The sequence below is a fragment of the Emericellopsis cladophorae genome (genome assembly GCF_022114955.1).
Source record: "Emericellopsis cladophorae strain MUM 19.33 chromosome Unknown NODE_132_length_18443_cov_36_915768, whole genome shotgun sequence".
In the NCBI taxonomy this organism is placed as follows: Eukaryota; Fungi; Ascomycota; class Sordariomycetes; order Hypocreales; family Bionectriaceae; genus Emericellopsis; species Emericellopsis cladophorae.
In genome coordinates this window covers 5907-18443 of record NW_026251057.1, presented here as the reverse complement: position 1 = coordinate 18443, position 12537 = coordinate 5907, and the positions used below count along the sequence as shown (strand labels likewise).

At 53.1% G+C, this 12537-nt stretch overlaps 1 protein-coding gene across 1 annotated transcript; it reads right to left on the bottom strand.

Annotated features, from left to right (window-relative positions):
* Positions 1–2268: 2268 nt before the first annotated feature.
* Positions 2269–11634, bottom strand: J7T54_007393 (uncharacterized protein; the record flags this gene model as incomplete). The annotated part of the gene is made up of 6 exons (XM_051510594.1): positions 2269–3521; positions 3575–7167; positions 8167–8544; positions 8767–8824; positions 9002–11290; positions 11388–11634. 6 exons carry the CDS (start codon positions 11632–11634, stop codon positions 2269–2271), a joined length of 7818 nt encoding a protein of 2605 aa, XP_051358522.1.
* Positions 11635–12537: the final 903 nt, after the last annotated feature.

The following is a 12537-nucleotide window of genomic DNA, read 5'->3' as shown; positions in this document are numbered from 1 at the left end:
GACTCCACAGCACAGACTCCACAGCACAGACTCCACAGCACAGACTCCACAGCACAGACTCCACAGCACAGACTCCACAGCACAGACTCCATGGATCAGGCCTCGTAGCCGTCCGGATAGCGACTTATTGTCCCGATTGGCTTAGTGGAAGGAGACTTCATGGGCTGCTCCTCCCGCACGAAAATAGATCATGCCGTCTGGATAGCCAGACGTCTTTGTACGCACCTCAGTCAGACCTGGCCGCATGTATGGCCTGTTGAGAAGCGTCTCGGTCAGCCAAGGTTTCATATCTGTCTGACTCCATGGCATGTGCCATGACTGCAAGGCGTCCACGAAGACTATGCTGGTCGCAAATCGACTTAAGCGGTGTGGATGGATCTCCGGCTCGACCATTGCCTCGTGTGACCGAAGTAGATGGATTGTGGATTGTTGAATGAACGATTGGGCCTTGTTCAGTAGCAGATACCTCATTGTGCGTTGTTGCAATGTGCGAGCCAAGATCGGCCATTGCACCGTCAATGAGGGAATCATTGAGGGTTGGAGCCCGTTGGAGGGTAGTCTCGCCTGTTGAAGAAAGACTCGCCACATTCTCAGCCGGGTGCTGATAGATCAATGGAGCCCCATCGACGAGGGAATTGCGCAAAGTTGGAGCCCTTATACAAGGGCTTTGGGGCGGGAACATATCCCTCAGGAAGTCCATGTTGGTCGGCAGTTGTCCCTCGGCGGAGAGCACGCTTCCATCGATGAGGGCTTCAGTTAAAATAGGCGCTCGACAACCCAAGCACACTCGTCACACCGACGCACCTATTCAGCGGAGTCGGTGGATCAACTCCAGTGGGATTCGGCGCGTTTGGCGGAGGAGACCGTTGTAGCTGGCATGACTAGTCTTGCGATTGATGACGCCACGGCAGAGGCGGATATTGTGAAAGTAAAGGCACGCTATACGAAGGAGGGCAAGGTGCAGTTCACCACCGTTTCAGGGCAAACCATCAGAACACCAGGGGATTATTGGATAGCAACCGACAAAGGGTGCGAGTTTGAGTACGAAGGGATTGTGTATTTCGCGAAGGAGATCAAGCGTGCAAAGAAATGAGGCAAGAGGCTCGTGGAATCGTGTAGGGTAGTGGTAGGCTCTGTGGGGCGTGTACCATTCAACTGGCATTGCACGCCGTTCATTCTCTCCGGGCCGATATTACCCCGAGAGAGCTTATCAGTAACTTCGACTGTGTTTCCCTGTCCTTGCTTGGATCATGCTCTTGTCGCCCATGCATTCGTTCCTGATCAAGTTCAAATACCCGCCTGGGGCACGTCTGCTCAGGGAGCAACTTTGCTGAGAGCTATTTGCTCTAAACTTCCTGCGGTGGCCAAAGCGCTGACGATGCCAGACAGCGACAGGGGTGCATACCCCGCTGCGCATGTATTTCAGCTTGAGTACGTACTGTGTAAATGAACACATGTGAACCCGTTCAGTCCAATCATGCTGACACCAGTGACTCAAAGTAGCTGAGACATGACACAGACACTTGTGCCCGATCAGGCGTACCAGGCTTGATCTTCTGCCTTTATATCAAGCTTTTTCTTAATATGGAACATCCTTGATTTACTCTGACACCACCCACACATGAGGATCACTGCATCTTGGATACTGTAGGCTCCTGGGGGATGTCAGCCTAATGCCTGTACTATTCCAAAACCTGTCTGCGGGTGGAATTATCGTCTGTGAGATGTGAAAGCCGTGGCCTTTGTTGCGTAGAGGCTGTTCTCTTTGGCAGTGACGTCCCTTGGTGAGTTTGCGTACGGGAAAAGCCACTAACGCCAGTCACACGAGACGTGCCACTTCCACATGTGTAGGGTGAGGTTCTAATTTCACAACTCACGACCCCGTCTCACCTTCTCTCACTACGATCTACTTGACCGAATTTAATCCTATATCAACTATGCCCCCGCATTGCCGGCACTTAAGTACATACCCACATACGAGGAGCTATAGGAAACAGACTCTGAAGTTCTCGCGAAACCACGAACGAGTTGCCAAGTACTACTTTGCACTAGTCTTGGCCCCTTATTGGGTGACTCAATGATGAGATCGTCAATGTTCACTGCCCTGGCTTAACCAGACAGCAACGAAGGCGCACGCATCAGGAATGATAAGACCCAGACGTGGAAGACCTTGGAACAAGGCGGGGCACGTAAATTCTAGCCATAGAATCCAATACAACGGCAGCCAGGATAAAACCAACCCGAACGACCACCACTGTCGGCAGTAATTCAGCTAAGAGATGTGAAATCGTCAACGGTCAGAAGCCTGTCGTTCAGCAACCTGCCCATATGCGTCTTGTCTATGCTCTCACAATCACGCCTGACTTTTGTGAACATTACCTTAAAGAATCCCACATAATCCTTCTGGAAACACGACAGTTCCATCCTGTCTGTAGGGCCTGCATGCGGTTGTCGCAGTGGGTCCTGGCCTTGCGGGCCCACACCGAGGAAGCGAGAGACCCGGGTGTACTCTTCGAAGCTGTCAAAGTAGAGCTGGCCGGCAAACAAATTGAGCTGCAAGATGAGCGACTGTGGGATCGGTGATATCTGCCTGTCTGGTACAGTGTACAAATCTAACGAATCCAGCGGGCGGTAGCCGAGGTTGGGCCGTGTAGCATAGAGGTGTAGACACACAGTCTCGGACTTCATGATATCGGGAAATAGCTCTTGTGCCTCGTAAGGGCTGATTACAACCATGCTTTTCACAAAGCCCGTTGATAAGAGCGGCAGGCCCGTGAGGATCCATTGCACCGACCTCTGAAAGCAGTCCTGCGCCCCGACTGGAGGCATATCTTCGATTTGGATGGTCCGGGCAAAATCAGCCGACACCAGAAGTTCCCAGCGACACTGGGACAAGTCCATATGAGCTGCAGCTGTTGTTTTTGAGAGCGCCATGAGCGCGGGCATAACTGCTGCCGATTTGTCCGACAGGATGCCCGTCGATACAAATCGTAAGATGTCGGGATGAACATGATGCGGTAATGGTTTGGCCGGCGGCGCCCTCTGGATCTGACGCTCACGCTCGGTCTCAGGAGACAGTTCGCGCTCTTGTTCTTCCCTGAGCATAGCAGGCCGGGGGTCCAGGGCTCCAAACTCCTGGCATCGCAGGACAATGGTATCATCTGTCGCATCATCCTGGCCGGCTTTCGTCTCCATGACAAGCCGATATCTCGCCTCAATCGTCTGTGCCTCGTCTTCTAAAAACCGACAAGCCTCTTCCTGGGACATTGCACTGCTTCCGTCCTGACCGCGGGAATGACTCCACAGCCTCTCATGCACTCGGTACCGCTTGCCCTGCATCGCCCATACTTGAATGCTTCGTCTAGCGTCTCGCCAGGTCTCGAAAATAGCCCACTCAAGGATTGCTGCCACGTCCAAAGAAGAGGTGCGGATCCTCCGGGATCGGATTTTCATCTCAATCTCGTGCGGGACACAAAAAGTCACCGACTGCCCCTTGCCCAGCTCCCTCATTCTCATGCACGCTGTGAATACTGTCAGCCTTTATCTCTGCACTGAGACCGATATGTGGACACACCTTGAACAAGCCTATCCTTGGTAAGATTTGCTCCCAGAGTGACGGCAGCACGGTAGTCCTGGGGCAGCTTCAAATCTGTGCCTCTTGTGTGTGCCTCATCCAGGAACACAAGGCAAGCGTCCAGTTGGCCGGCGTATGGTGATGTATGCAGTGGCTCACTGGTATCGTGCCGGTCAAGTACGCAAATGCGGTCATTTTCATCGAAAAACACCACTGCTCTTGTGCGCTCATCGCCCTGGAGCATTGACAGCCACGTTTGGGCAACCTCAAGGTTGTTGAGCTCCAAGATCTGCGCCCCAACGTCGATGATCACACGTACTGGGTCCTGTAATGACACCACGTGGGACAGCAGCCTCTCCGCATCAGACATCGAAGACGTATCAACCTGCGAATCTATCGTCACTAGAGTATTTTCCGGCCGCAATATGTGAGTCAAGACCAGGGCGTTGGTATGTTTCTGTTCCGGCAGGTCAAGTTGTTGCACTGACAAGGGAAGGACAACGCGAGAGTCGTTCGTCCCGCTGAAACCAGTGGTCGGGAGGCTCTTCATCTCACCGAGATCCCAGCCCGACGCTGTGAGTTTTTGCGGGAACTCTTTCATTTCCTTGCAGAAAACGATGTGAGAGAGGAAATAGTCGATAGCGGCCTTCGCATATCGGAAGCAAGGAAACACAAGAGCTGTGCACTGGAACACATCCTCCAGGTTCAAACCACTCAGCTGCTGAAAGGACTTCGGTAAGTGATTTGCGTCGCGCACCCACGCCTGGTACTCCATGTCCGCTTGGTCCGACCGACAGAGGTGGCGGAACGCTTCGAATTGATCGTCGTCCGTCAGGCCACCGTAGTAATAGCTGAGACACGTTAAGAGAATCACCACCTCCGGATGACTGAATTCAGACCGTGGTCTTGGCCTGTCCTCTGCCATGTAAGGAACTGCGAGCCTGGTCGGGGGCTGTCTGTCGTGAACAAGTCCGTAGTCCACTCTCCACCTCTTCTGCGCAAAGACAAACACCAACACCCGATGTGCCAACAGTCCTCGTAGCAGGAGCAGGATGTTCCTAGATTTGTGTGAACAGAAGCTGCTCTTTTCAATCACGCTGACGTCGGTATCTGTAAGGTCGGTATGAGTTATGTACTTGTAGACGGCTGTTCGAATAGAGGGAGTGTGTCTCGATGCGGAAAACCCGCAGAGCCCATTGTCGCAAATATGAGTTGCAACTACATGCATGAGCTGCGTCTCCGCATCTTCTGTCAGAATTCTAGTTCGTGGAAAGCTCCCAGGGCATCGAGAAGAGACCTCCATTGAGTCAGGAAGCTTCGCATAGACCAGCGGCACAGCTATTCTGAGAATGTCCAGGACGTCGTGAATGTATGCCCATCGATTTGGGCTGTCATCTATGGGCTGTTGCAGGCCCAGGGTGTATATAAGCTCAAACTTGACGCTGAAGTTCTCGTCGCTTTCATCGACGATATCCCGCGTTTTCTTGTTCAGGAACTCGAGGGATTGGAGCATGCTGCGCCCGACTTGGTCTTTCCCAGCAATTACTCGCTCAAGTGCCATGAGCTTGAAAGATAGGACATGCTCAGGCTGGACGAGGAGAACGCCTCCTTCGGCGATGCAGTCGTCGAAAATACTCTGTATCCCAGCCACATCCGAAGCCTCAGGCTGAACGTCACGGGAGAATGGTAACTGGAAGATCGGCCTGTTTACCAAGCCCCCGAGCTTGGAAATTAACATCTCGAGCATCTGGTTCGCTTGTGGCTTCCCGACAATTACTCGCACGAGACGGTGCCCGTCCGCCAGGGCCGTGGCGATCATCGGCACAATTACCGAGGACTTGCCCTCTCCCATATTGAGCTGCATGACCTCGTTGCGACCGGCCGGCGTAGCCCTCATACTCTGGGAAATCTGCTCCTGGACCTCGCGGACGGTTATACCGCTCTCGATCTCGAGAAGAAGCGTCTCGGGATGTCCATAGGGGTCCCAATTCGTATGGCCGGTGTTGCTAAGATCCTTGATCAGGTCCGGCACGTTACCGCACATGCTGAGGCGTCGTTCGGTCTGCTGCAGGAAACTGAGGGCGAGAGCATATTGTACGATAGACCTCTTCCAGCCTTCCGAGAGCCCGTGCCACCTCGTCCGAGAAAGTTGCTGTAGGAACAATGCCGGGGAGAGCCTCGGCCACTGTTTCATGCGGCCGCCCACTTCGTCCGCCGAGAATCCCACTGCATCCAGCAGTCCAGAATAGACGCGATCTACATGATCCCGATGTGATATCTGCTGGTTTTTTAGAAGAGATCGTATGGCTACGACTGGTTCCCTGAGTTCGAAGATTTTGTTCCCCTCTCCAAAGGATTGAAGACTGGTTCTCAACGATGCGACGTAGAGCTGCTCGTAGGTCGAACTGGCCTCGGATTCTAGATCCGCAATGAGACGCAACAGTCTGCTTCTGGTATCGAGGGTATCCTCCTTCTGCTCCAGAAGACACGCCATGTCAGGGTGCACCATGTGTCTCGGTTCGGGAGCCGGACCTGTGAATAAGTCATCGACGGTCACAAAACGCCGGGTGCGATGGCTGTCCGAATTAGATAACGGGAGACTCGGCGGCTCCATGTGCCACTGATGACTGGAGAGAGACACGAGGCTAACAAGCTCATTGATGTACTGTCTCAGAAGCCGATTGTCGTCCCATGTCTTGAACAGAGACTCAGCTGCAGCCACTGCGTTGCCCGTGTGGTAGTATTGAGACCAACCGTCCTGTTTGGCCTCCATTATGCTCCGGTCCAGCGTCCTACATGGCCATTGACTGGCCAGCGCGCCGACAAGTCTTTTACGGGGCGCCTTTTGATTTTGCCTAAATAGCTCTTGCTGCCTCTGGGAATGCCTTCTCCTCTTTTCGCCGTGGATTTGAGGGACAGAAGCCTCGGGAGACTGATGAAGAGAAACGCAGTGTTGCTGCACCGCGTGACCCAGCTCAGAGGGGCTGACGCAATCCCCTCTAGATAACTTGAATCCTTGAGCTTCCGGGGGAACTACGCGTTCCATGGAGGGAAGGCGGAATGTTGAAAGAACGTAGAGCATCGGCATGTCAGCATCCGCCGCGTAGGCGAGCGAAGACAGCCACATGGTCAATCTGAACTTGTTGACCGATTCACGCTGCCTGCTGATCAGGAGGTGAAGTTTGATAAAGTTCTGGGCAATGTAGCTGCCGCCTCCTGAGAGCCATCGAGCATCGTAACCGGGTCCGGATACGTCTAGAGGCTGAGAACCACTTTCCATGACTTCGTGCTTCGCCAAAAAGCGCCAGATGTGAGCGTCTAACTCTTGTGGCACATTGAATAGTGGTCTCACCTCCGTAGAATACATGATCTTGGATATTGCAGCTGCACGGTTTGAGGACTCTGAGCCCTTCCACTGGTCTCGGGCAGGATAGACCATGTCATAGAGCATGGAATACTTCTCGGCGCCAAACTGCGCAACTCGGAATGTCGACGAGCGGATGTCATCCCTTGCCAAAAGGTGATGGTCGACGCCTTTCAGCTCCGGTGGCTGGACGTATGCGTCTCGCTGGAAGAGACGATGCCGAGTGTGTCTGTACAGCAGGTTTTGGACTGCCGGATGGAATCCTCCGTGTTGAGACAGGAAGCCTAGTACGGAATCCCACTCGACTACTTGCATCACCCGCTCGTGGGCTGGATAGTACCGCCTTCGGGGAGTCAAGTGGGAAATCATGACAAGAATCCCCATGCTCTCCCTGGTCAAGGTGCCGAATGACTTCACAGCCGCTGAGCCTAAGATAGACAATGCTTCCTCAGTTCCTGTCCTACCGGTCAGGGTGTCCGGCAGACAGAATGAAGTCAGCGCATGCAAATAGCAAATCCATAGCCTGGAGAGTAGACTCCCATCACTGACAAGCCTCCTAGGCTGGCCCCCTACGCGGTACGCATATGCCCTGGTGGCTGAAGCCTTGTCGATATGTACGAGCACATGCTCTCCGGATTTTTCATAGGTCAATGTTCCGTGGGGAATCAAGACCATTTTGGAACATACGTTGCCCCCTTGCTGAAGAACGAGCTTGCTGCGGAGACCAACCAAACTTCCGATTAGCTGGTCTTCGTCGATGAACATGCCGCGATACTGTCGGGAGTAGATTCGTCCGTCAGTTGGGTACATGTAGAACCCAAGTTGTAATCTGGGAAGCTCAATCTCAAGCAGATCGCTTGTCGAGTCATACATGCAGTGGATATAGAAGCGGTCCTCAAGGGGCTTCAATACGTTCGCGATGATTCCTGCCATAGTGCTTCTGACATCAACTAGGCGTCGTCCGTTGACGTCCAAATACCAATGCCCCTCAGTCCCAGTCCTTCTCAGAATCCATCTTGCAGAAGATAAGTTCCAGGGGTTCTGATGTTGGCAAAAGACCACCGTATCGCTCTCTACGTTATACCAATGAACGTATTCCTCGATGAGCGCGACTGGGAAGCAATTCTCAAGATGATGGCGCGGGACGAGCTCATATATCTGATTGTTGTTATTTTGAGCTTGTACAAGAAGCTCAGATCCTCTGGACATTCCGAAATGCAACGCGTACCCAGCAATCCCGTTCTTCGCCGAGAATCGCATTCCCGGTACGGTCGTGGGCATGACTTCAATGGCGGTCTGTCCAAAAAGCACACGGTACATGATGTGGTTTTCGTATTCGCCAGGTAGGCGGCTCAGTGGCACACCGTTGACGAGGAGCTCGCCGTCGAGAAGGTTGAAATGGACTATGAGGAGCTCTTTCGCCCCCACCGTCGCGGCGTCAATCGTCAGCCAGTTGTCATATGTGGAAGATACCCGTTTCCAACTTGAAAAGGCTTGATACGCTGGCCATTGCCTGTTTACAACACGATCCAGGGACTCATCGGCCTGGTCGACAATCATTTCTGCCAGTAAGGGGTAGGTACGATATGAGAGGCGCTGCCATCGTCTGTATAGCAGGTCAGTCAAGCCTCCGGTGTGCCTCGCCGAGCTCTTGGTTTCCTGAATCAAGACAGAGCACCGCAAAAAGTCGTACGTCTCCCTTGGTGTGCTGAGGAGCCCCTGTAAGGTCGAAGAGTCGTGATAGAATGATGCAGAGCAAATGAGAGCATTAGTGAGGACCCTGTCACACAAATCCGCCCTCTCCATGTCGTTGGTGGACACATATAACTTCTCGCAGAGGTCTTCAATCCAGTGCATGCTGATTTGCCGGGCGCGCTTGAGAAAACCTAGACATCTTTCCCGCCAATGTGCGTCCTCGGTCAAAGTATGAATCCGGCATGCCAATGATATCAGCGTGAACAGTGTATGGCTGGCCTGCCAGTTGTCTTGAATGCCTCTCAGAGTCCCACTAAGCCCAATAAGGAGAGCATCAATTATTCTGGCATCATGAATGACCGCGTGACTCTCTCGGAGGACGCCGCAATTCCCGCGCGGTCCCGCCTGGTGGGCACACTGGAGGAGTGTATAGGTGGCCTCGGTGGTGTTCAGATTCATCGAAGGGGCTTGAAGCTGGACGAGAATGTTTTGCCACTGGATACTGTAGCCTAGCGGGATAGAGCAAAGAGCCTTGAAGTCCCCAAGAGGCATACCCTGAGGGCACGTTGATTGGCTTGCTATGACCGTATTGGGTGACGGTCCACTGGGATGGCCTGGTCCTCGACGCAGGAACTTCTGCAGCGAGGATGACTCTGTGTGAAGCTTGTAAGTGCACTTCTCCTGGACTTTTTCTCCCGAGCAGAGGTTCTGGACAAAAGAGCCGGCTCGCCGGTCGTAGTAGCGGTAGTGTAGAGCGTTCTGGAGACACACGTCCCGCTCCGTGACCCTCCCCACTCTCTTCGCCTTACGATGCGTTACTGCGTGCGGCTTGTTCTCAGAAAGCGCCATGATCCGCTGGCCTGCCCCAAACGGTCTAAAGAACGCCGATAAAGCTTCATAGCTGGCAGGGGTATGCTCGCTTCGAGGGACTTCGTACGAGCGGTATGCGGACCCTAGCACTTCTGACTGTAGGAAGACAGTCACATCGCGCCAGTGACCAAAGGAAGGCGGGACCAGGAGCTCAAAGACAGTCGAAGACGCCTCCAGGGGAATGGGCGGTAGGGGCCATTCATGTATGTGTATGTTCATCGCTTCGGCTTCCCGCAGGTAGCCGCATCTTGTGCACCTGCTTCCATAGTGCTTCTCGATATAGCAATCGTCCCATTCCGACCATTCTGTGACCATCTGGCAGTTGGTGGACTCATATTGACTCATCAGGCTGCGGCACTGGGCTTTCTTGTTCTGAAACTCGGCTTCTTTTGTCTCGCGGCACTGCGCTGCCCAGCTTTCTATCCTTGCCTTCAGTTCCTGATGTTCTGAAGAGAGCTGGTAGTACCTTGCTGAAAAGCAGTTTTGCGTGCCGAACGCCCCTAGCACGTCGGCTGACGGGTGGATGGACCGAACAGCACGGTCCACCAGATACTCCTCTATGGTGGACAGCCTTCTCATCTGATGTCTAAAAGGCAGCAGGAGGTTCTGAAACAGCTCACTCGGAATTCCGGGATCGTAGTCTCTCAGGAGCGGAATTGCCGAGAGAGACGCCTCGTCGCACCCAACCCATAATTCAAGGATAGTGAGAATCATCAAGGAAGTAGACTCCGGATCCGAGTCATACTCAGGCTCGGCCAGGTTGTGATATCTTTCAATTAGCTCCCTCAACCGTCCAATTGTGGCTGCATCGGAGCGATGGGTGTCGAGCCAGGAGCTAAAGCTCGAAGCTACCCACGTCTCGAAAGCCATGAGCTCGAAGGTCAACTGATCACCAGATGTAGCGTGGAGTGAGGGCAGTGCATGATTATCACCCTTCTTCAGTTTGAAGCCAGGCTCTAAATCAATACGACTCTGATCGAGGCGTCTCGTACCGAGACTGTCAATGAACTCATCAAGCCTGCTCATGCAACCCAAGGTGTCTTTAATGATATTCTGGCCAATCAATTCAGACGGCGGAGGGCTGAGCGAATCCAAACCTTGGATTCGACTCCATCTGTCCTCCAGGATTCGGTCTGTCTTGACCAGCACAACTCGTGCAAAATCCCGTATAGCGTTACTCACGCGGTCGATTTTGAGTAGTCGCTGGCGTATCTTGGAGCTCATTGCCAGGAGAAGTTCACTATGGAACTCGTAATGATGCGTCTTTGATAGGATCTTTGCCATGGCGAAGATCATGAACTCTTTATAGGAGTCTCCTGGCCTTTCCGGATGGAATCGCGAGAAGACCAATTGCAGAGCGACGCGGATGACCAGCCAAAGGGGCGATCTTCTCCAGGGTTGGAGGCTGCTGTAGTATAAAACTTCGTCTCGGGTGTTTTTCCAGATCGGCGATGTCGTGGCAGTTCGTCCAAGTGGAGCGAGAACGGAGATAAGAAACTCAGTGACCATTCTGGGGTGCGTCGTATCACGATCCTCGTCGTGCATGTGAGCAGCCTTCTTTGCCTTTGGCTGCGTGCCCTTCACTCGCTGCTGGCTCATCTTGGCCACAGTGGACGCAAACGCCTCGCGAAAAGAAGGGTCTTGGAGGACATCATGCTGAAGACATACGCCCGAGGCCGGAAAAGCGCGCCGGAGCCTGCCTTTTGTCGAGATGACGTGCTGGTTGACGGGAGACACCTCGAAGACTTCCACGAGGATGTCGTCTTCCGCAGCGCTGAGCAAAATTCCTGCGTTTTGTGCAGACACGTGGAGCATAATTGATCCACCTACGCAGGAGACGTTACCCAAAAGACGTTTGAGACGAGACAGCACTGACATACATACCATGGTTATCGAGTTGTCTGATAGCGCGCACGAGAGCAGATTTGTCAACCACGTATTGACCAGCCGCAGACACATGGGTGTCCTGCATCCTTCGAAGCATTGTGATAGCGGTATCAATGGTGCCATGTCGGCGATCCGGGTTCATGCTGCGGAAGGCCTCAAGGCTCTCCAGTGTCGTGCACAACAAGAAATGCTCATTCTGGGGGGTGTAGTCGCTCTTGACTGGGACCTTGGGTGGCAAGAACATGTGATGAACCATGTAAAGCACGCTGTCTGGAGTCCCGGTAGCTGTTGAAGTGGAAGCCATCGTCTCACACTGTCTGTTGGTGTTTGGAAAGACGGGATCGTAAACGAGGTTGGTTTGCTGCAATGAACAGCCTCGAGCGTTGTGGGAGTAAGGGTACTTATAACAAATTCAGAGGAGTGCTCAAAACAAAGTTGTTTTAGACTCGACCACGCAACCATTCAGGCTGAAGCATCAGGTACGACCAATTCCAACAGCCCCTTATCGCGAGCACACTGGCTGGTCCCCACACGTCCTGGCTGGAATGTTGGTATACACGATTGGACCTCTTAGGTTCTGACGAGAAATTTATCACGTTCGATGAGTGTTCTGGAGCTGCTGGATGCACTTTACCAGCACAGGAGCACGTAACCCACTCTTTGAGAATAGCTCTTCTGCTAGGTTAATGCTAGTTCTTGGAGAGGTGGATCTTCCTCTGCGATAGCCAATGGGTACAACGTTTGGAAGATCTCTCGGATGCAGCAACAGGACATACACGCGTAGCAAAGCCAATGGCTCGCCGAAAGCTAAGACATGCCTGGGTCTCGGGGCGCTACGCTCAATATGGTGGTTACACTTCCACCCTTCAGTAATGCCTGGATTTGGTTTAGCGGCGAGGGTAAGGACGTCGAAGCCCACTATGGGATCTGCATGCGCGAGTCTAAGGATGAAATCGAGGAAGTACTGCTTTACACGACAGTGCGTGGTAGGGACAAAAGCATATTCGCCGTATTATCACACATTATGTCTTTGCTCTGGGACAGTACGAGTGTGACGTTCGGGTCTGATCTAGCCACAGATGGATAGATCAAGGGTCTTTCGAGTAGTTGTTCGGGTCACAATCGAGTGGAGTAGAGGTATTCTATG